The sequence below is a fragment of the Oncorhynchus keta genome, chromosome 34 (genome assembly GCF_023373465.1).
Source record: "Oncorhynchus keta strain PuntledgeMale-10-30-2019 chromosome 34, Oket_V2, whole genome shotgun sequence".
NCBI classification, from domain to species: domain Eukaryota; kingdom Metazoa; phylum Chordata; class Actinopteri; order Salmoniformes; family Salmonidae; genus Oncorhynchus; species Oncorhynchus keta.
Genome location: NC_068454.1, coordinates 36,474,744 through 36,499,452, shown reverse-complemented (window position 1 = coordinate 36,499,452; position 24,709 = coordinate 36,474,744). Strand labels below are relative to the sequence as shown.

Genomic DNA, 24,709 nt, shown 5'->3' with positions numbered 1-24,709 from the left:
GGCCCTAATCCTGGACCCCCCTCTCTCTCCCACTCTTTTTTGTGTTTTTTGTGTGCCTCTGGAGCGGATCCACGAGGGCCCTGGGGGGCTATTCTGTTCTGTATACAGGCAATAATCGGCAGTCAATGGATGAAATGAGCCTATCATGATCAACCAGCTTTACATCACTGATGACATTTGCCAAGATACAATATGGATCAAGGGAGGAGTTACATGGTCCCAGGACAGCAGAAGACAGTGTGATGTCCTGGGTTGTCAAACAGAGGTTAGTGGTTCTCTGGTGCTAGTACTTCCTATTTGACCGACCATGTCACAGTGGCTTTAGGAAACTAATTTATGTAATCCATGACAGTGGCGGGTACTAGAATAATGCCAACGCTCACACAGCTTACATGGCACAGCACATGGCTGTTTTCTACAAGTGTGAAGTCCATTTCCACTGAGTGCAAGAGAAAACAATCAGCTTTACAAACATAGAGAAGCGGTGATATTAGTTGAAATTAACACCTCTGTGACGATTCTGTGGAATTCAGTTCAGAGGTGGTTGGCAATTGAAATCAATGGCAATTTGAGAGCAATGACTATGGTCCTTCTGTGGCTCAGTTGGTAGAGCATGGCGCTTGTAACGCCAGGGTAGTGGGTTCGATTCCCGGGACCACCCATACGTAGAATGTATGCACACATGACTGTAAGTCGCTTTGGATAAAAGCGTCAGCTAAATGGCATATATTTATTATTATTATTATGACTATTTTCTCATGACACTATTGGCTTAATGGAGACACGCAACATTGGGCCCAGCTAATCAATAACAGTGCATTCGGAAAGTATTCAGGCCCCTCGACTTTTTCCACATTTTGATACGTTACAGGCTTATCCTAAAATGGATTCAATATGTTTTTTCTCATCAACCTACACACAATACCCCATAATGGCAAAGCGAAAACAGGATTTAAGAAAATGTTGCACATTTATTAAGTGAAAACTCAAATAACTTATTCGCCTTCGTTGCCCGGGCGGTGTGTTTGGGATCATTGTCATGCTGAAAGACCCAGCCACGTTTCATCTTCAATGCCCTTGCTGATGGAAGGTTTTCACTCAAAATCTCACGATGCATGGCCCCATTCATTCTTTCCTTTACACGGATCAGTCGTCCTGGTCCCTTTGCAGAAAAACAGCCCCAAAGCATGATGTTTCCACCCCCATGCTTCACAGTAGGTATGGTGTTCTTTGGATGCAAATCAGCATTCTTTGTCCTCCAAACACGATAAGTTGAGTTTTTACCAAAAAGTTATATTTTGGTTTCATCTGACCATATGACATTCTCCCAATCTTCTTCTGGATCATCCAAATGCTCTCTAGCAAACTTCAGACGGGCCTGGACATGTACTGGCTTAAGCAGGGGGACACGTCTGGCACTGCAGGATTTGAGTCCCTGGCGGCGTAGTGTGTTACTGATGGTAGGCTTTGTTACTTTGGTCCCAGCTCTCTGCAGGTCATTCACTAGGTCCCCCCGTGTGGTTCTGGGATTTTTGCTCACCGTTCTTGTGATCATTTTGACCCCACGGGGTGAGATCTTGCATGGAGCCCCAGATCGAGGGAGATTATCAGTGGTCTTGCATGTCTTCCATTTCCTAATAATTGCTCCCACAGTTGATTTCTTCAAACCAAGCTGCTTACCTATTGCAGATTCAGTCTTCCCAGCCTGGTGCAGGTCTACAATTTTGTTTCTCGTGTCCTTTGACAGCTCTTTGGTCTTGGCCATAGTGGAGTTTTGAGTTTGAGGTTGTGGACAGGTGTCTTTTATACTGATAACAAGTTCAAACAGGTGCCATTAATACAGGTAACGAGTGGAGGACAGAGGAGCCTCTTAAAGAAGAATTTACAGGTCTGTGAGAGCCAGAAATCTTGCTTGTTTGTAGGTGACGAAATACTTATTTTCCACCATAATTTGCAAATAAATTCATTAAAAATCCTACAATGTGATTATCTGGATTTATTTTTCCTCGTTTTGTCTGTCATAGTTGAAGTGTACCTATGATGACAATTACAGGCCTCTCATCTTTTTAAGTGGGAGAACTTGCACAATTGGTGGCTGACTAAATACTTTTTTGCCCCACTGTAAGTATGCAGACCCTTTGCTATGAGACTCAAAATTGAGCTCAGGTGCATCCTGTTTCCATTGATCATCCTTGAGATGTTTCTTGATTGAAGTCCACCTGTGGTAAATTCAGTTGATTGGACATGATTTGGAACAGCGCACACCTGTCTATATAAGGCTCTACAGTTCACAGTGCATATCAGAGCAAAAACCAAGCCACGAGGACAAAAGAATTGTCCAAAGAGCCAAGACAACGCAAGCGTGGCTTTGGAACAAGTCTCTGAATGTACTTGAGGGGCCCAGCCATAGCCCGGACTTGAACCCGATTTAACATCTCTGGAGAGACCTGAAAATAGCTGTGCAGCGATGCTCCCCATACAACCTGACAGAGCTTGAGAGGATCTGCAGAGAAGAATGGGAGAATCTCCCCAATTACAGGTTTGCCAAGCTTGTAGCGTCATACCCAAGAAGACTCAAGGCTGTAATCGCTGCCAAAGGTTCTTCAACAAACTACTGAGTAAAGGGTCTCAATACTTATGTAAATGTCATATTTCAGTTTTTAATTTTTGTATACATTTCTAAAAATCTATTTTTGCTTGGTCATTATGGGATATTGTGTGTAGATTGATGGGGGATTTAAATATATATATATATTTTAGAATAAGGCTGTGGCGTAACAAAATGTGGAAAAAGTAAAGGGGTCTGAATACTTTCCAAATGCACTGTGTATCCATTGGAAAATGTTAAAGTCTCCCACATGAAAAAATACTATTGTGTATAATATGATAGGAATAGTGTATTATTCACTGTAGTATATTTGCGGACTGAATTCTGAAAGAATACTACAGCGAATACTGTAGTATTTAAAGTTTAGTGCACTGATCAAAAATATACACTCAACAATTTCAAAGATGTTACAATTAAATCAGTCAATTGAAATAAATTCATTAGGATCTAATCTATGGTTTTTACATGACTGGGAATACAGATGTGCATTTGTTGGTCACAAAAACCTTAAAAAAGGTAGGGCATGGATCAGAAAACCAGTCAGTATGTGCTGTGACCACCATTTGCTTTATGGCGTGTGACAGATTTCCTTCGCATAGAGTTGATCAGGCTGATTGTGGCCTGTGGAATGTTGTCCCTGTTCAATGCTGGATATTGGCGGAAACTGGAACACGCCATCATACATGTCGATCCAGAGCATCCCAAACATGCTTAATGGGCGACATGCCTGGTGAGTACGCAGACCATGGAAGAACTTGGTTCTTCCAGGAATTGTGTACAGAACCTTGCAACTAGGGGCTGTGCAATATCATGCTGAAACATGTGGTGGTGGTGGATGAATGGCACGACAATGGGCCTCAGAATATCGCCATAGTATCTATGTGCATTCAAATTACAATTGATAAAATGCAATTGTGTTTGTTGTCCGTAGCTTATGACTGCCCATCCACCACCATGCATCTGCTCACAACGTTGACATCAGCAAACTGCTCGCCCACCCAACGCCACACATGCTACCATCTGCCCGGTACAGTTGAAACTGGAATTCATCCGTGAAGAGTACACTTCAGTGGCCCTCGAAGGTGAGCATTTGCCCAATGAAGTCGGTTACGACGCCAAACTGCAGTCAGGTCAAGACCCTGGTTAGGATGATAAGATGAACTTCCTTGAGATGGTTTTTGACAGTATGTGCAGAAATTCTTTGGTTGTGCAAACCCACAGTTACATCAGCTGTCCAGGTGGTTGGTCTCAGACCATCCCGCAGGTGAAGAAGAAGAATGTGGAGTTCCTGGGCTGGTGTCGTTACACCTGTTTTGTGAGGCCGGTTGGATGTACTGCCAATTTCTCTAAAACGACATTGGCTTATGGTAGATAAATAACCATTCAATTCTCTGGCAACAGCTCTGGTGGACATTACTGCAGTTAACATGTCAATTGCGCACTCCCTCAACTTGAGATATCTGTGGCATTGTGTGACTAAACTGCACATTTTAGAGTGGCCTTTTATTGTCCCCAGCAGAAGGTACACCTGTGTAATGATCATGCTGTTTTAATCAGCTTCTTGACAGGTGGATGAATTATTATCTTGGCAAAGGAGAAATGCTCACGAAAAGGGATGAAAAACAAAATTGGGCACAAAATTTGAGAGAAATGCGTGTGGAAATTTCTGGGATATTTTACTTCAGCTCATTAAACATGAGACCAACCCTTCATATGTTCTGTTCATATTTTTGTTCATGGTAGAAAAAAAAGAGCAACATATACTATCGTAATTACTGTAGTGTTTTTGCAGACTGTAGTATACAGTAGTATCAACTGTAGTGTTTTTGCAAACTGTAGTATACTGTAGTATTTATTGTAATTTTTTTGTTTTATCTTTGACAGAAGTGGGGGACTTTCTACTTGAGGAAACCTACTGGAGAAATACTAAAATAGCACATTTTCCATAACCTGTAGGTAGGACTGGGTTCTGAACAGAAAGTGCAGCAGTTCTGTTCTTTTCTCTAACCTGTAGAAACACAGCATGGGGGTATATTCGGCATGTAGGTTTCTCACTCACAGGTGGCACAAATTGGGATATGGGGAGAGGAATGGGCAGGGTATATGCAAATTGAGCAGTGGCGAACCTATAGGCCTTCAGTGTGTGACAGGTTGGTGTCAACCTGTCACACACTGAAGGCCTACCGGTAGGGTAGGAAAGACGTTTAAATTTGATATCCAATTAAGGCAACATTGTAATGAAAACGTTTAGCCCGAAGTGTTGGTTAGTAGGCTATTTGTGATACGCAATTGATATCATGCACTGTTTGCATCTGGGGTGTAGACATGGATGGGCCTGGGTGGACAGAGGCCCACCCACTGGGGAGCCAGGCCCTGACAGACTGATGTGGTTTAAGCATTGTTGTACACTTAGACCATCAAATTGGTGTATTTCTTCTATAAACAAAAAAAGCGTGTTGGAAAATATAGGATTTTTCACACAGGGTGCTGTTCCTTCGCAAATGTATGTCTTTGTCAAAAAAGAAACAGCAAAAAAAGTATTTTTCAGACATGGTGCCTTTCCTTCGCTGGGCGGGCCATTTGGGAACTTTTTGGGGAAATGTACCCACTTCTCCAGGCACCACTACACGACTGCAAAGGGTCAATGGAAAGACAGCAGTCACACACAGCATGATGTTAAAAGGATAAGCAGTCCATAAACTCGGACATAATAAGCCAGTAGGTCCCAATCATAAGAATACAAAAACACAACCATTAAGCATTTCCCAATCAAAATGTACAACTACTACTTCCCATTGCAGAAAAACATTTAGCGTTTAGCACACAAAGTAACCGGTGACCTAAAGTTTAAAGTGGAACTGACAGTGTTTTAACTACTTTGAAGATATGAAACGCAGACAATCATAATATCAGTTCCCAGTTTATGTTACAAAACCAACTTAAACAGGTTTTAAAAATAGGTCCTATTTGACTCAACGTTCCATGACATACACTAAGGCATTGTTGGCAGAATAGATGGATGCAGTTCAATGCATGATTAATATAATTCAGCAATTCATTTCTTGGTAGTCCAAAAAATATTGTTATCAGGTTGTAAATCACAGCTGGCCTAGTACATTGTTTTCTGCCTCCATTTGGGATGCAGTGTTTCAGATTCAATGACTCAATATTCTGGACAAAAATGGATGAATGTAACTAAGGCTGGGAATGTCAACACAATAAAACTAGCAATGATCACAAGTCTGTCATAATGTGGTTAATAGGCTAGCATATATATTTATGTAGGAAGCTAAAAACACAGAGCCTAACGTTAGCTAGATAGCTAGCGCTCTGCTAGGAGGATGTCATGCCATTGGAAGAGTGGGTGAGTGACTGACGTTTTCCACTCATATCATCTTTCGGTGGCTATTCACAGCTAGAGATGCAGGTGTAATTTGGTTAACGACTCCGATTTCAGAGCACTCTCGTTTGAGTGTGCTAGTGCGCAATACAAATGATGAATTTACGAATGCGCAACACACGCTGAATATGACCGGTGTCAGTAAACGTAGGCAAAAAAGTTATAGTTAGTCAAGAATGAATGTTAAAAGTTAGTTACTTTAAATAACATGTTAACACCTAACCAGTTCTGCTTCGGCGAGTAAAATGGTCTGAGTGAGGTGTCTCATTTGTGTCTGGAAGCAAGCTAGCCAGCTTTAGCCAGTTAACTTGGGTGCTTGGTTGGTAGGTTGGTATAAGCATGCATTGGCAGGCAAGCTGCAGAAGGACGAGGAGGCCACAATTCCCCACTGTTTGTCAATGCAATTGTTGACGGCCAACTAGCTGGAAAAGTTTGATGTTCCTTCGTTAGATTTAAGCTCATCTTGCTCTGGCTATCATTAGTTATTGATCTTGTTGTTGTTGATATGCTCTCTCTCCCTCAGTTATGCACACCTGTCCATGGTTGTTGGATCAATTGGACTGTAAAAGTTCCCAAATAGAAGAGGACTCCCATGGTGTTTACTAATGTTTAGCAATCTATTCAACTGTATTTTGTGACTTTTGGCGAATGCGTTCTAATGATCTCAAGTCGCTCTGTTGCAACTGCCTGTAAACACACAGTCCAGTTCAAAGTGAACGATGGTAGGCCCGTGTGGCAATTTGCTTGTTTGTTTAAAGGCCTACTATGGCTTTGATTGGGTATAGCGCACCGGTCTATGTAGACTCTGGTCCTGGACAAGACAGATGTTTTTATTATGTTTTATTTACTGCAGTGCCTATTAATTATCCAAACGCACAGTCGTGTGTTTTTGGACAATTACTGAAGAATTTTCACAAATGTCTTAGTATACGTAATTCCCAAACATTTTAAGAATTTATGAAAATGAAAATGGTTGCTTGTCAGAAACTGTTTAAGTGTCATATTGTCCCTGGAGGCATATATGAACACCTTTTCTATAAGATTTCAGGTTACTAAAATGCTTTCATTTCCACTTTAAATGTAACATTGTTTCACACACAAGTTATTTTCAAAGAGATGGCTAACCTCAAGCATGCTACAATAAAAAAACACAGTTCCACTCACAAGATGATGATCATTTGAAAGTTAGCTGCAAACTTGCCGACAACAAAAGCTAGCTAGACTGTGGGTTAACTACAGCTGGCTTTGCCTGTTGGCCTTCAAGAAGGCAGAAGTTTCCATTAGTTTTTGTAAAAACGGTCCCACCCATTAAATCAAAATTTGATTGGTTGATTCCTCTGTCACTCCAACATTTTGCCCTAATACAGTTGAATGGCAGATGCCTGCTTCTGATGGCCTAGCCAATGGCTGACTTAGCTAGCTAGATTTATCTCCCCAGAGACCAGAAAAGAAAAATCCTGATTGGATATTATTTTCTCTTGTGTTAACCCTTTCCTTTCCAACAAAAATGGAAGAGATTAAATCAGAACATCATTCAAAATAATAATATAAGTATCATATTTATTATATCATTATTACATAAATCCTTAGCTCTTCTCTGAAGGTGTATAAGGACCATTGTTCCCCACTGTGTTTGGGTTAGTAATAATATGTAGAGTAGCTCTATTTTCCCTCAGTATGTCTTTTTACACCGTTCTGAATGTCTAAAGAATCCATATGTTGTTCTGAAACATGAATACAGAAATACTGGACATTTTGAACTGTTATTATGGTGGTGATTTTTCTAGTCTTGGTCTTGACTCAGTATCGACCCCCCTCTGGTCTTTGTCTTGAATTGGTCTCGCTTTAGGTGGTCTCGAACACAACACTGTAGTATTCTATAGTAAACTGTAGTATTTTTTTATGTGGGTTAGGATGAAATCTATTTTATTGGAGAGATCAAGAGAGATTTAGTGAGACTCGACTTTGAATTGTTTAAAGCTCGGACTGAAAATAACATCCAGGAAATCTGAATACCACTGAAGTTTGTGGGCAGAGAATATTTTCTTCCCTCTTCTGAGGCCAATATAAAGTAGAATACGGAAGAGATGTCATATGAGGTTTGGGTTAAGCACAGGGAGAGGTAAACAGTAGTTTATATTTGGGCCAATAGATAGTCTTCATAATATACATATTTTTTTGTATCATCAAAGAACACAAAAGCACAACCCCCATATAAACAAAGAAGAAAGTAAAGTTGAATTCATCAAGCTCTTGCTGGAGCAATCAACAATGGGTTCTTGTAATTCATAAAGGGCCCGATTCTGACTTAAGGAAATTATGCTTTTCTTATACACGCCTTTCCTACGCACTTCTCAGTAGTTGGTATTCAGACTTACTTCATAAAGGTGCGTAACACGCTTTGCAGGCATGGTTCTCATTCCATGGGGTTTTCAGTTTTCATTCCATAGGGTTTTCAGTACATTTATCTTAAGCCATACCTTTAAATACGGTGTACATTTTAGTTTGAATTTTGTCGACACTCAGTGGAATATATTGAGAGACCAGTTCAGAATATTAGGGATCAGTGAAAGAAAGCCATCTAAATATACACATATTCTTCTCTGTTTCAGCACTAGTTGGTAGATTTAAAAATACTCTGATATTGTACACTATTTCGGGTTAGGAAAGTATTTATGAAACATAAACAGGTTTGGAGAGCCTTACCACATGAAATAAAGAAAACATTGGCTTGATTCATGTGGGAAATTGCCACATTAAATTCTTGAAACCATGGAAATGTTGGAAGATTAGTGTACATAGAATTATAATAGGGAGAATAGTGTACAATTGCCTGCACTAAACAATGGATCTGTGTGATGACACAGCCAAGTATTACGCCATGCATCGGGATCAAACTGTTACGGCTTGGTCTGCACTCCACTCCATAATGATTCAATTAGCCTACATTTCTTTATTCTATCAACTGTTACTAATTATCCCCTGACCTTATTCATGGTTTCCTTGCGCATAAAGATGGTGGAATTATTAGGGAATTAATTCAAGGTCAGAATATGGAATGTCTGTAAACACACCACTGACACAACTTAATTTATTCAAACTCCACCCAGAAACAAATAGCAGGTGAATAGCATGCTATTCTCATGCTTAAGTTCGAGGTCAGAATACGCATAGAGAGAAAAGTGCATCAAAAGGGAATTACGTTCCATTTATCTGCATTTAACTGGGGTCGGAATCGGGCCCAAAATGACTGCCTGTTCACTGTGTTATTTAGAACTGCAATTGGATTAGAAACAGAAGCGATTTCCTTCCAAATAGATTTCTCTCTCCCAGAACAATTTAGAGAGATTATGGCAATGGTGTACAATGCATGTCCCTCCAATAAGTTCATAAAGAAATAGTGTCACTCAAGCTTGGATATATTGTGTTAAACACACTTTTATTGTTTGGGTGCCTAATGAAACAGTGTCACCATTCATTTAGGGAGGGAGAAAGAGTAAATGGTCACATAAAAAAATATAAAATTAACAATGAAAAATGGTAACCAGGGAAGGTCTGGTTCCCCGTGGCAACAACGACATACAGTTGAGACAGTGTCCAGACCCAGACGTGTATGTGTTTGGTTTGCACGTTTCCACAGTCTATTATAATCTCAAACGATGAAGTCCTTTTTTAAATTTACTAGCCATGCATACAGTTGACAATTCCACATGTGTTGAGTCAGTGTCTTCCTAGAAGCTGGCACTTTCCATACAAAATATTTACACTACCGTTAATTATAATTGTTATTCATCATCATCATCATCATCATCACTATTATTAGCCTACTATGAATTTCAATACTCTGAATACATAAAGAGTGGGATGTTGAGACAACGTCGCATCCCATTTCATTGTGATACCCAACCAAAAAAATACAATGTACAGAATGATGAGTGATGACATCTTAATTCCTGAAAAGAAGACCGTTTCTAGAGACAAGAGTCTGTTGAGATATTCAAATACTGAAAGATGGAGTCCTCCTTGTCCCATCCGAATGAAACTGTTACAATATTCAGGAATCTGTTGTCAGAACCTCCTGAAACTATAACAAATCACAGGATATGTGACAGACACCTCTGCTACACTTATCAAAACAAAATAGGAAGGAGAAGACAACATTGTTTCAAGAATGACACTGACTTTTCCACCATTTTCTTTCCATTCCTCAAAACAACTAAAAAGGAAATTAGAGGGGGAAAAATGGAGGTGCTTTCAAGTCACCTCTTTGGTTATGTCCTAGTGATGTGCAACAACAAAAAACATCCCCTTGGATGAAGGTAGGTAGGCCCTCTCTTTCTCTGTACAGGAAAACTTAGTACGCAAATCAATTACTCATCAATGTTTCAAACAAGTTGATCAGAGGGATTATCTCCTCCCCTCTATCTGCCGCTCTGCGCTGTCATGGTAACTTAAAATGGAGAAAGAAGGCTCCAGCTTGATGTGCTCAGAGAAACTGGGTCATATCAACAAGACCAAAACAATGTCAAATAAACATTACCGAAGCCGATCGCAGAAAACATAAAGACTACAAAACCTGTAATTCTGCACGGACGACTCAAGACATATTTTTTTTTCTCCGCCAGAGAAAACAGGATAACATAAGGCGAGTGCACTTTTCTTTAGTCCGGTTTGTCAGTTTCTCTTGCGCAAATCCTTTGCATTCCTCATTTCATTCTATTAATTATTAACATATCATTATTATCAATTACATCATGACTGATTTTATGCACCAATGAGTTAAAATCCACCACAGTTCTACCATGAGTTTATTAATCATCCATGTTGTTGGTGTGAGTATAATCCTCCTCTCGGTGTACAGTATCTTGGTGTATGCAGACTTCCTCTCTCCCCTGTCCCCCTGGCGTCCCCTAGGCTCTGGGGCTATTGTATATTGCAGGAGGAGCAGCATGGGTCATCCTTGTCTGGCTGTGCGGCGTAGTCCATCTGCCGAACTATCTCAGCGAACAGTTCGTCCACCATGGTTTTGCTCTTGGCCGAGGTCTCCATAAAGGGGCAGCCCCACTCCTCGGCCAGAGCCTGGCCCTCGCTGGCCGACACCTCCCTCTCACTCTCCAGGTCCACCTTGTTCCCCACCAGGATCACTGGGACTTTCTCGTACCTGCAGACGACACACACAAACAGATGGAGAAAATGATCAGAAACCATCTTGTGACATGAATATATGGACAGTCACTGACTGTCAAGGCAGATCGGAATGACACACATGAGGAGATGTGATTTGCTAAAATGTTTAACTGAGATTTACGGGTTGCCGTCCATGAAGAGCTGACTAGTTTTAACTGTACCTGACGTCCTCTCTGCACTCTCCTAAATGTACAGTTGATAGGCATAATTGCAATCTAGAATGAAAGCTTCATCGGCACATCAAGATGTTGTCAATAAATCATGCCAGCCATAAATAATTACATTAAATCCGTGTGGCACATTTCCCTGAAATATATAAACTAAAAGTCCTGGCAATCACAGTTCTAAGAGGTGGCTTGTCGAGGAAGAAATCTATACTGCCCACATGCTTTATTCCTATTACTATCAGTGACAATTCGAGAACTTAACAAGGCCAGCAGTCAACAGGAAGTGGGCAAAATCACCCACAATCCCGTAGGGGCAGGAAGAGACAATAATCCAGTGAGCTTTAAACTCTCTTCCAAATTGGTTGAGTGTTCCCACTGAGGAACTGGGCTACTTGCACAAGGGCCAGAAAGACAGTGTTACATCATATTTTTAATGAAGGACCTTAAGTCTTAAACGTTGTATAATACTAACACTCTCAATGAAGAGTACCACAAACATATAATGGACATGATTCAAAATGTCTGCATTTATTGGTCAAGCCAAAGAATCTGTTTAATTGACAACATTTCAGTAATTGGAGACTTGCCGGGAGGATCTGCTGATATTGCCGTGGTGCATCCAAGGAATTAGGCATCTCTATTTTGGACACGTCACAGAGAATAAAGGCTCCGCTTTTATTTCTTATCTGCAACTAGGAGCTCCCTCACTAGTGATAATATTAACCAGCACACACCCGCTATGAACCCCACTCAGAATGCCTCTCTTCTCATGTTATTGAGCACAAACAGATCACAGGAGAATCATGCTCCTTGACACCTTTCAGCATCAAAGGTTAGCCTCCCTGTATGAAATATTCATGCCTCCTAAATTATTGAACACTATTTGACGGAGGAAAAAACACCCGTCCTTGAGCGCTATGGTAACAGGTACACAAGGACACTCATAGTGTTGGAGGCTGGAGAGATGGAGAGAATCAATGACTGTAATACTTTCTTAAGTAGAGGAAACTGAGCTTCTCACGGGGGCGACGGTCTGCAGGCTCCAGTGCTAAATAAGCTTAAACTGGCAAAGAATAAGGAGCTCAATTTGATCTGGTACTGAATATATTATCCAGAGTGAACTCTAATCTCTGCCATCCCCATTCTGTGGGCAAGGCAAGAACTACAGGGATAAAACAGTAGACAACAGGGGCCTGTGAGCTACTGTGTGTGACTGTGAAGCACAAGACAGTTGACTACCAGTTAGTTAGCCACCACACAGCCTTTCACAGTACAGCTGGAAAACAATAGCCTTTTCAACCCAAAACTTACAGTCCGTCTGTTGTTCAAACAGCTGAAGCAGCTGTCGACTGAGGAGAAAATGGCATCGATAGCATTCCTGACTCCAACAATTCATTGGAGGCCCCTGATAGCAATGGTGCTGTTTTGGAACACATCTTTGTGGCGAAAGTAAAAATATGCAGTCAAACTATACACTCCCTCTCCGTGCTCAATGAGAAGCCCTAATCATAGTGGTGGGCGTGTGGAATGGAGGGCCGGGACAGGCTCTGTGGTGGCTGTACTCGTTAAAGAGAAAACCCACATGGGACATAGCGTTTATGGAGGTAATGACGGTCCCCTGCATGGGTGGCCGTTTCTATTTTAAACAGGGCTGTGGTCACACGGCCGTCGCTACTAGCCCCCGCTCATACCGAGGCCTGGGGCCGCCGTCACGAGTTCGCATACTGCCTCGCCACCTCCAATTACAACCTGCTCTCCACACATTCTCATGGGAAGGCATGCCCCATGAGGAACCCTGCGGCCCATGGAACATGGATAAAAGTGGGATGGGAGTGTGTGTTTATGCTAGAGCAAGTTTGTGCGTCTGTGTGCGCGGTAAGTGAGCATGTGTGCTTCTGTGTGTGCACTGAGACAAGAGCAAAATTAGCACTATTTCAGTAAGGGATTGAGCCTGGCTCTAAGACTCAGTGAGCTCTGATGGAAAATGATTTCTGATCCTCTGAAGAGCTTATAACACAGCCTCTGTCCTCGGTGCTATTGTCACAGCTGTCTGCTTCTCAGCGCTCTGAAATGAAAATTAAATCCTATAGCAATGGGACTCACTGTAAAATCCACATGAAAACCACCCCAAAGAACCCCAGATGATCGTGACGGATGATGAGCTAGAGAAGAGAGCAGTGACGGGAGAGAAGAAGTCAAATGGAAACATATCCAGCCATCCATTCTATTCAATAACAAAATAACAGACTTGATAGGCAACCTAACTGTCTCACAGCAGAACAGCCACTCCGACTCCGTCATGCAGGAGGAGTGCAGGCAGCACAAAGAAAAAACTTGTCATCTGGTGCCAAAGGAGGAGAGGGGCTATAAATAGCTGTAATAACAGAGGGGAGACCTGCAATCTCAGGAGGTGTGTGAGGACGGCTGCCACGGATACCAGAGCCTCACAGGGACTTCGCATGAAGGGTGTTGGGCACAATGGCCATTCGGAGTCTGGGCCTGGTGCTGGGTGCAGGAAGTGAGGATGGGAGAGAAGGTCCAGGGTAGCTTAGCTTATCCTCAACTGAGGTTTGAGCCCGTCGGTTACGCATTCTCCACTCGGAAGTCGTGAGCAGTAGTCATCAACACATATCAGCGGCCCAGCATGCCAACATTCCCTCCCACTGTCTGTATGTCTGTCTGTCAGTCTGACTACATGCATGTGGCTGAAACACTCTCGCCTCAAAAACAACCAGCACATTTCTCCTAGACACCCCTATGTATAATGCATGATGCATCCACTGATAGAGATCTGGGCCTAGCTGAGGGAGGCAGGGAAGCAGGGTGGGAGCTGTCTGGTGGTCTCTGGGCCCGGCCGCTGGGTTTACAGGGCCCCACCTGAGAGACAGTCAGCCAGCCTGGCCTACACTGTGAAAGAGGTCTAGCCAGGTCCCTCCACAGTGAGATGGAGTCTGTCCTGAGTCTCCTGAACCTCAGGCTGACGGTGTATCTGTGTCTCAGTGAGTCCACACACTGCTGAGGGGTGGGTCTGTGTCTCAGTGAGTCCACACACTGCTGAGGGGTGTGTCTGTGTCTCAGTGAGTCCACACACTGCTGAGGGGTGGGTCTGTGTCTCAGTGAGTCCACACACTGCTGAGGGGTGGGTCTGTGTCTCAGTGAGTCCACACACTGCTGAGGGGTGGGTCTGTGTCTCAGTGAGTCCACACACTGCTGAGGGGTGGGTCTGTGTCTCAGTGAGTCCACACACTGCTGAGGGGTGGGTCTGTGTCTCAGTGAGTCCACACACTACTGAGGGGTGGGTCTGTGTCTCAGTGAGTCCACACACTGCTGAGGGGTGGGTCTGTGTCTCAGTGAGTCCACACACTGCTGAGGGGTGGGTCTGTGTCTCAGTGAGTCCACACACTGCTGAGGGGTGGGTCTGTGTCTCAGTGAGTCCACACACTGCTGAGGGGTGGGTCTGTGTCTCAGTGAGTCCACACACTGCTGAGGGGTGGGTCTGTGTCTCAGTGAGTCCACACACTGCTGAGGGGTGGGTCTGTGTCTCAGTGAGTCCACACACTGCTGAGGGGTGTATCTGTGTCTCAGTGAGTCCACACACTGCTGAGGGGTGGGTCTGTGTCTCAGTGAGTCCACACACTGCTGAGGGGTGGGTCTGTGTCTCAGTGAGTCCACACACTGCTGAGGGGTGGGTCTGTGTCTCAGTGAGTCCACACACTGCTGAGGGGTGCGTCTGTGTCTCAGTGCTGAGGGGTGGGTCTGACTGTAGCTGACTCGGGAGGCTGGATAAAGCTGAGTCAGGGGTATAAATGAGCTCCACCACAGTCCAAGGGAGAGGACGTTTAAACACATCTCCAGCTCCTGATCTCAGAAAGGCTGCATCGCCCTAATGTCGGGATGTGCCAAAAGGATCCCTCTGCTATTTGGGAGGATGACTCATAAATGACAAACGCAGACAACAGCTGAGATATTACTTTGGGCTCCTTGAAACAATCTCCTTGGATCCTTCCGACTGTCTCAAGGTAGCAAAAGGATATCCACTCCTTCCCGTTTCCTGTAAAGCTTTCCTGATACTATTCTCAGAATATGACAAGACGAGTTTGTCAAAAACGGAAAATATTCCAGTTAGAAATGAAGGGAGTGACAAATGCGAGACATGCATTATTGTCATTGCTAGATTGGAGATATTAGACGGCCCACTTATGCCCCTGTCTGCAGACTGCATTTTTATGGGTGATTTGGTGCTTTTCTTCAGAGGACAAAAATACACCCACATTAGGCCCCCCTCAAACATTCGGTCATGGTCTGATGAATGAGCTTGTTCCTCTTCCTGGAGGAAGAGGGCGAAGAAATTAACCAAACAATCCTACAAATTATATGAAATATCATCATCACGAAATCTGAAATGAACACTGACTATGTTTAATCTGAAATGTGTTTCCACCCCCACCCCCCATGCTGGCTGAAGAGAGGGGAGAGGAGAAGGTACAGTAGCTAAGATTAGATTGGGCTAATTTATGGGTTTTATAAATAGAAACTGGGGCTCGGAGTGACACAGTCAGTCAGTTTCACCCTCTCTTCCCTGACCTCTGGGTCTACATGAAGATTACAGTGGCTCACGCTATGGAGCATGAGCCCATGTACATCATAATGAAAGTGAATGAAGCTCTCTTCAGCTCTCCATGGGATGGATCCCCTGGACACGCACATGAAGATTGCCTGCATCCTATATCTAGTATCACCCATTTACCACAAACAGTGGCAGGATAACCGTCTGTAATTGGAAATTGTCACCAATAAAACGTATTAAAACGCAGCAAACACATGACTTTTTATTTGGTAACACGTCCTCGTCCTGGCTCTACCACTTATATTCAGGATACGCAGAAATGTAAAGCTTAAAACAACAGAAAGAAGAAATGTGTGCTTGAGGCTGCTTGTTTCTCTTGCTCTAGTCATTGCATGTTCTTTTCTCTCCCCCTCAGTCGTAATCAACAATAACAGCTTCAGCATCAAACATTAATGTCACTCTTAACAACAGTGCAATTATGTACATTGTCACTCTGCTACACACTGCCTGGCTGCCAATGCAGACTGGCATTATTTTCGATTGCCTTGCCCTTTATGCTCTGAGTCGCTCTGCTTGATGATGCTCAAGCCAGGCTTAGACAAATAGACAAAGTAAGAGTTCCCTGCGTAAGTATTTATAAAAGGCCCTGCTGCACTTGATCTGGGTGAAACAAATATGTGTGTGTGGGGGGTCTTGACAGGGGAACATTGCTATTGAAATTCACATGAAAATGATGCATCTGTGGGTTTTTGACAAGTTCACTTTCTATCAAATAGGACAGTCCCCCATCTAATCACACGGGTGTTATAGAAATATGCAGCCTGCAGGACAGAATTCATGGCATGTTAGTCTGTGACTTTGAGCAAGGGCTTTGACAATAACATAAAGATAAAGACCAAAGTAATTCACCCGAATGCTGTGCAAGGAGAAATTAGGACTAGGCTTGGGTCGTATAGCGTATATACCATATACCGGGGTATTTTAAAATAGCCACGGGATGTTTTTTCAAGACCATCAATACCGAAGGACACTATTTCCTTTTCTTTCCCGCTACTTTTTTAAGTAAACACCTGCAGTCACCTTGTGCAATGTGTTAAGAGATACAAAAGATTGCATCTTTCACTTTACCTGTCACATCATTTTTCATTATAGCACTTACTAGTGGTACCCAGTCATGTGGTGTTTGCTCACAAGCACACAACAACGAGAGATCAGAGCCTTGTAAATCACTCACTGTTGTCCAGCATGCTCCAGGTGATCTAGTTACAGTATGGAAGTCACAGTTAAATGTTTGCCAGCTAGATCTTATATAACTATTAAGTTAACAGTCTAAAATGTGCTAAATGCTCTGCAATTGTATGTTCGGTTTGCTAATTTAGTAGCTAGTTAGCTACCTAGCTAAGTGGTTAGCTTCTTCCAAAATCACACTTCGCTTGGCGGTAACAGCAGAGAATTCCCTCTTGGATCAAGAGCCTTAATGTTTAATATTTGTTCTGTGTGTGTAGCAAACTTTGAGTAGTATTTTTGTTGTTACTTGTATACCTTTATGAGCTGGGATGTCTGTCCTGCAAATAGTTTCGGTCAGAGAATGTATAACATTTTTTGCAATTTGCTCATTATCATCTAGTTAGCATTCTCTTTGGGATTTTACATGTTCTTGTTAGCATTGATAATCATCAGATTACAAAGGCTCAGAGGGGTTCGAAAATAGCGCCCCTTGTGTTCAGTGCCGGTATTACCGAACATTCCGGTATGGCACACGGTCGGTATGAAGGTATGACAATCTGGATACTGCCAAAGCCTAATTAGGACATTATTGGACAACCATATACCCAAGGTAATTTTAACCAATCGACATTCGGCACATGGCAAACTCCTTTAAGGTTGACCTGATTGGTATGTTCTGCAGTACTAGATCACTGCAACATAGGATAAGTCCCGCCTTCCACCATGAGAATACTGTGCGAACTACATAACCCTCTGTGATAGTCTCATTCTGACCCTGTGACCATAACATAGGCTAAAAAGATGATGGCCCTCAAACCATCAAACCATCACGGTCACCTAATAATCCCCAGTTTACAATTGGCTCATTCATCCCCCTCCTCTCCCCTGTAACTATTCCCCAGGTCATTGCTGCAAATGAGAACGTGTTCTCAGTCAACTTACCTAGTAAAATAACGGATAAATAAATAAAAATAAAAAACAATGTCACCCGGTAGGTAAATCATCCCCGTTCCTCCTCCCTTGCCATGCTCTTCATCATATCTGGGTGCACTGGCACATCCTGTGCCACCCATCAGTCAGCATCACCTGTGCATGGCTAACTGTTGGTGAAGCAAGATGATGAGCCCCCCGGCCGTCATGGGGGGGCAGGGGGCGAGTGGAAATAATAATTTGCCCCAGTGGCCTCTGTTACTGCCGCCCTGTGCCACTGACAGGTGGAAGACACTGATGCGCCCTGACAGGTCTCGAGACAGGCGCGACACACACCAGCGCCTCTGACTTGGGCGGGCGCCGGGACGGCTCCTGTGTGAGACAGTAACGAGGACAGGAGAGGCTAAGTGAACAGCAGTGACAGCTGCATAATCCACAGGGCAGCGTGGAGCCCTGGAGGAGAGACATTGGGCATTGGGCCTCCTTGGCCATGGAGCCCTGGAGGAGGGACATTGGGCATTGGGCCCCCTTGGCCATGGAGCCCTGGAGGAGAGACATTGGGCATTGGGCCCCCTTGGTCATGGAGCCCTGGAGGAGAGACATTGGGCATTGGGCCTCCTTGGCCATGGAGCCCTGGAGGAGAGACATTGGGCATTGGGCCTCCTTGGCCATGGAGCCCTGGAGGAGAGACATTGGGCATTGGGCCCCCTTGGCCATGGAGCCCTGGAGGAGAGACATTGGGCATTGGGCCCCCTTGGCCATGGAGCCCTGGAGGAGGGACATTGGGCATTGGGCCCCCTTGGCCATGGAGCCCTGGAGGAGAGACATTGGGCATTGGGCCCCCTTGGCCATGGAGCCCTGGAGGAGAGACATTGGGCATTGGGCCTCCTTGGCCATGGAGCCCTGGAGGAGAGACATTGGGCCTCCTTGGCCATGGAGCCCTGGAGGAGAGACATTGGGCATTGGGCCTCCTTGGCCATGGAGCCCTGGAGGAGAGACATTGGGCATTGGGCCCCCTTGGCCATGGAGCCCTGGATGAGAGACATTGGGCATTGGGCCCCCTTGGCCATGGAGCCCTGGAGGAGAGACATTGGGCATTGGGCCTCCTTGGCCATGGAGCCCTGGAGGAGGGACATTGGGCATTGGGCCTCCTTGGCCATGGGGTCCCGAGGAGAAGTCAAGGCTGCTGGCTGGGCTATGCGCCAGAGCCCCATTCCACTTTCACCCCTCTGCAGGTTGGGAGGGTGTAGTGACATTTAGCAGTGCCATAAAACTTATTTTAATATATTCTCCACTCTTATTAATACAGTCTTAAACATTGTTATACTCTTCAGTAAAACAACTGACTGACTGCTCTAAATCATTCAACTAGACTCTTTGACAGCATCATCTTCCTTTACAAAATGATGGTACATTTCCTGGTTTACTGCTTGGACCTGAATGTAAGTGTAGACAGCTCTAGTGTAAACCACCAGTAGATTGTAAGCTTGTAAACATTTACCTAAGTGAAGAGAGCATGTTTTTATGAACCCTAAACAAAGAGTGGACAGTCAACACCATCTGTGGATATGGTGTTCTTCTTTTTAGTGGTGCCGTCATACCTGCAGATAGATATCGTCAGAGGAAGCCATGGGAAGAGCTGGCCATGGCCACGGTCTGGTCTAGACCCCCCAGCACTCCAACTGAACCGCTACACTACCCACATTAACTGTAAACACACTGTTCAACTTTAGAGAACATGGTTCCCATGCGCTTCTCTTCAACCTGTTTGGGATGGGAGAGATTTAGTCACCACTGGGTCCCCACAATCTCAGAGGTAGGACTGGAGGACATCGCACTAGCCCATCAACCGTAACTCCATAGTACGATCGTTAAAGTAGAAATTGCAATACTGTACATGTGTACTTGCTACCCTTTACTGTTGTTAAACCTGTGTAATAACATTGCAAATACCCAGTAACAACCTTTTATTCACGTGTTGTTGTTGCTTAGTAATGGAGAACAGAGGTTTTTGTTACACAAGAAGAAATGCAATGTAATTACAAAGTCATAACATGTTGATAAATGTGTAATTACAGCGTGATTACACACTGTATAGGGGAAACTATCATGCAAAGTGTTTATCGTGATTTATTGTACATGTCGCCATAAACGTGCATTGCCTTTGTTCCTGTGGGGCTGTGATGAGGTATTGGATAGTCTGACAGTAGAATAGGTAACATGGGTGGCATCCGCATGCTCCCCAGCCAAAACAGTTGGGAAGAGGTCGTTCATAATGTTATTAGGACATTTTGTGACGTTTTTGTTCATTTTGGACTTCGGGTAGGGTTTTTTCGGGCTGTTCGGGCACACAGCATTATTCCTGGATACACGCTGAAGTCTACGCCCCTTCGTCGACGATTGGTCAACAGTAGGGATTATTCAATAAAGTCTTTGTTGTCGCACAACGACAGACGACCTGTTTTCATGTAAAAATAAAATATTGAGAAATACTGCACCAAAACATCTTAGAAGTAAAATTCTCCCTGGGAAAAACGTCAAAATGAACGACAGATTTCTTCAGTTATCTTAGTTTAATTCGGACTGTTTTGAAGAAGTGTATACTGGCTACGGCATCTCAAAACGGACAAAACAGTACCGCTTTTTTCTTGTTTTTCAAGCAAAGGTCTTTTAAGGGAGTATTGCGAGAACACTCGTTCGCATGCTGACGCCTTTAGGGAGTTGACACCAGACTTGAGGAGAGAGGAGGCAGTCCCTGGGTGTGTGTCTGATTCCACACACCACAGCTGGCCCACACCTGGTGCACACACACACTAGGGGATGACGCCCCGCCAGATAGGCAGCATCGCTCCCTCCTCTCCAGATTCCCTCACATACCTCTCCCTGTACTCACATTTTTATGGGGGAAACACATGCTGACCTCATTATTTCATCTGGAGTCGTACATTTATTTGAATGGCTTTAAATGCAATCCAAACTCCAAGCGATCGTGAATTTATTGAAACAAACACACACCAAGATAGCCAGGAAAAGGAACTTGTGAATTGGTAAGATAGCCAGGAAAAGGAACTTGTGAATTGGTAAGATAGCCAGGAAGAATAAGAAATAAATTGGTAATGGCAATGACGATAGTAAATATTAGAGAGGATGCAATTTCAGCTACAGAGATTTCTACTTATTCAAAGTCAGATCACTTGAGAGGCCATGTTCATACGGAGCGATGGATGGCGCTGTGTAACATGTCAATGGGAGGATCCAACTGAAAAGTTGAGGAGTAATTTGGTAGTTTTGTGTTGTTAATCTATTGCTCCATTGTGAGGTTTCTCAGTGAGCAGAGAGCCTTGTCTCTTTGTGGCTCATCAGACTTCCTCCATTCACCCAGGCAGATACACTGACACCTCCAATGAGTGATGAACCCACACTGTCACAGCTCAGTGTATAGTGGAGTCCCACTTCACACCAACTCTAGAAGAGGGAGTCACAAACATGTGAATGAAGCCAACGTTTGATGATAATATAGCATTTATATGGCGGAGTGTGGGGTCTTAACCAGGTCACCAGGTCTTGAGTGTGAATGACTCATTCATGTTGTCACTTTTTAAGTCTGCCACAAATTAGGCCACTGCACACTCGACCTATATGAATTACTTTGGTATGCTAAGGGATAACCGAGTTGTCTGGATAGCATGTCACACTGTTGTAACTTGATTGTAAACATGTTAGGACAATGCTGGGACAATGAGAGATGCGGCCACTAAAGATGACCTCATGTCTGGAGCATCCCTATAATAACAGTGCTTATCATACGTATGATTCCTGTTTGTTCAGTTTTTTTCCTTCCTTTCCAAACAGATTGCATGTTTCCAATTAAAAACATCACTTCCTCTCTTCAGAAACCGACTTCTCAGTGTGCTCCTCCAAATTTAGCAACTGCTGCCAGCCCCCCTTGCTTTAGCTGTATTTTGAGGGTTTGTCTGTCTATTAGAATCAGGCCTTTGTTTCTCTCCGCAGAGTCACTGGAGCTGTGAATCCTGGGTATTCCAGCTGTCTGTTTCAGTGGGGTTGCAGCATCTAAGCTCAGCCAGCATACAGTCTTGTGGACAGCCCATCAAACACACAGAGCAGAGCTGCATCCAAGGTAGCCAGACAGACAGTGTCTATCTCTCCACTGTAATAAAGTGCAGGGGAAAGCTGGTCTCACATCTACTGGTGGACAAGGCCTGATGTGGTACAGTAGTACAGTAGAGTCTAACTGAGGAGAAATAGCACCATGGCCTTGAAACTAAAATGGCTGTAGAGCTACAGGCAAAAATAGCAGATGACCAACCAACCATATGTCTCCAATCATGCTGAATAAGACACAGGCATGCCGTAAAGACAACGCTGAATATATAATTTATATTGTTTGAAGAACCCAGTTGCATTGCCTTTAGAGAGATGGATATCGGCTAGAGTTGGATGATACAGGACCACTTGGTTGGATTTAGCAGTAGTAGGCCTATGCAGGGTCAGAATGCTTGAATAGACTAAAATAGGCACTATGCCTGTGTGTTGTGTATCACCACAGGACACATCCTCAACATGAGTGTTACGTGAGTGTAGATTCTGCACAAAGGTGCTTCTTTATAGATTGTGTAGTAGGCCTACCATTACATAGATCAATTATGTTTTCTGTCAATGGGGTATATGATAGGAGTCAGATTAGATGTGCTCGTGGGAAAATGCAAGCAGGAATGATCATCCACGTCTATGCATGTTTACAATGAGACGTTGCAGTTCTGACATAGGCCTACTGTAGGCCTTCCATAATACACGGATTTGATCCAAAATCACTCACCTTTTCACTCTGATGATCTGGTCCCTCATGGGTTTGATGTCTTGGAAGCTCTGCTGGTTGACAAGACTGTAGACCAGTATGAAGCCTTGGCCATTTTTTATGTAAAGGTCCCGCATGGATGCGAACTGTTCGGTACCAGCAGTGTCAAGAATCTCCAGAACAGAGGGTGAGGAATCCACCTCGATTTCTTTGCGGTAAAAATCTTCTATGGTCGGGTCGTACTTCTCAATAAACGTCCCGGTCACAAACTGAACAGTGAGGGCGGATTTCCCGACCCCACCGCTGCCGAGGACCACCACTTTGTACTCGCGCATTGCTCCCTTGTTATTTTATGATTTCAAGAGATTGTCGAAAGCTATCACTCTCCGCGCGACATAGAATAAAATATATCCGTGCAAATGGCATTCATTCGTGTCCCATTTTGAACGGATATAAAAAATACAGCCTTGCTTACCACCGCTCAGCAATGGCAAATAAAAAGCTGAGCACAAAGACTCGCCGCCCGAAGATGGATTTCATTGTAGAAATTCCCACAGGCACACCAGACATTGATTACTAGGCTATGCGCATCGAAACGACTGCAATTTTTTTAACGTGCATTAAAAGGTATCAAAACGCTGGACAATGTGAAACGTGTGGTTTTTCATCTGCTTAGCTCACCATTCTATGCATCACAAAAAAACAAAACTTGCTCCAGCGAAGACATTGGAGAAAAGGACGGTTCCTGATGGATTCTGCAAGACTTGCGCGTTTTATCTCAATAAATGTTGATAAATAAATAAATACAAATTTAAGATTTATGCCTATTAATATAAGTTTCCTTGCTTTTTCACCATCTCTTTCATCTTCCCCGTTCCTTATGCGTTCACGAATACAATCCTGACCGCCATAACTCTCGGGTGGAGACCCACCGCCGCCGTGTAATCAACCGGTCCCCTCTCGGCTTCCGTACCAACGAAAATGAGACGGGTCTTTCCCACCAGACAGATGTGCAAGGAGTCCAATGGCTACCAATATTTGCTGTTAACCTCACTCATGACTATCTGAATGCCATACGGAAACAGCCAGTAAAATAAAGGGTTGGATTTCCGTTCATGTGCAAAATTTCCCATCATTCGGTAACCGAAGTGACATCCTCTGAGCGCTCACCCAATCACAGAAGCAGCTTGAGGATGTGTATCCAAGAGGAGGAAAGTGCGCGCAGATGCTGTTGCTATGGTAACGGTGCCAGCAGTGTAGCAGCATCACTTGCATAAGGAGAGTATAAAAGCAGATTATAAACTAGCCTGGTTGCCTTCTCTGTTTAGCTATTAGATTCCACACCTCTCTTTGGCAAATGATAAGAGTGGCAAGGAGTGGTATATTAGTTGAAGACTGGTACCCAGACTACTTATAAACTGTCATTTAAACAAACAGCAACACAATGTGCGATCAGAGGTACCTCTTCTAGCAAAATAACTTATTGGACGAGACTGTATAGGCCTATACATAACTAGACACAACGATGTGTATGAGTCAATGTCTTTGCAATATCTGCTTGTGTTATCAGATGCAGATGTGCATAAACAGACTATTCAATAAAAATTGAATATATTCAAAAATTGAATATTTTTTTTGCAACAATTTACCATATTCATAACAATATATCCAATAATTGATATTTCCAGAGAATGGGATAAGACTAAAACTAACACGTGCATTGCATTCCTGAGATGGTGCATTTTTATTATGTAGGCCTTTGAAATCATGTCCTCTGCATATATAAAGACACCAAATAAAATGGCTT

The 24,709-nt window shown here is 43.6% G+C and overlaps 2 protein-coding genes across 2 annotated transcripts in view; both read right to left on the bottom strand.

Moving 5' to 3' along the window:
* farp1 (FERM, RhoGEF (ARHGEF) and pleckstrin domain protein 1 (chondrocyte-derived)) overlaps positions 1-7,314 on the bottom strand; it is a 109,841-nt gene extending 102,527 nt beyond the window's left edge. Inside the window, exon 1 of the mRNA XM_052493764.1 lies at positions 7,173-7,314. The gene's annotated coding sequence lies outside the window, so the exon portion shown is untranslated. The remainder of the gene's footprint in view (positions 1-7,172) is intronic.
* Positions 7,315-9,421: 2,107 nt separating this feature from the next.
* On the bottom strand, positions 9,422-24,012 carry LOC118367028 (ras-related protein Rap-2a). The gene is made up of 2 exons (XM_035749976.2): positions 22,924-24,012; positions 9,422-11,169 (listed from the first exon to the last, which is right to left on the bottom strand). The coding sequence occupies exons 1-2, from the start codon at positions 23,235-23,237 to the stop codon at positions 10,932-10,934; spliced, it is 552 nt and encodes a 183-aa protein (XP_035605869.1). The 5' UTR covers positions 23,238-24,012; the 3' UTR covers positions 9,422-10,931.
* Positions 24,013-24,709: the final 697 nt, after the last annotated feature.

Coding starts and splice junctions, on each gene's coding strand:
- LOC118367028 (XM_035749976.2), bottom strand. CDS start 23,237: ATGCGCGAGTACAAAGTGGTGGTCCTCGGCAGCGGTGGGGTCGGGAAA. Junction 11,170..22,923: donor CAGATCATCAGAGTGAAAAG/GTGAGTGATTTT, acceptor TGTCGTCTGCAG/GTACGAGAAAGTCCCAGTGA.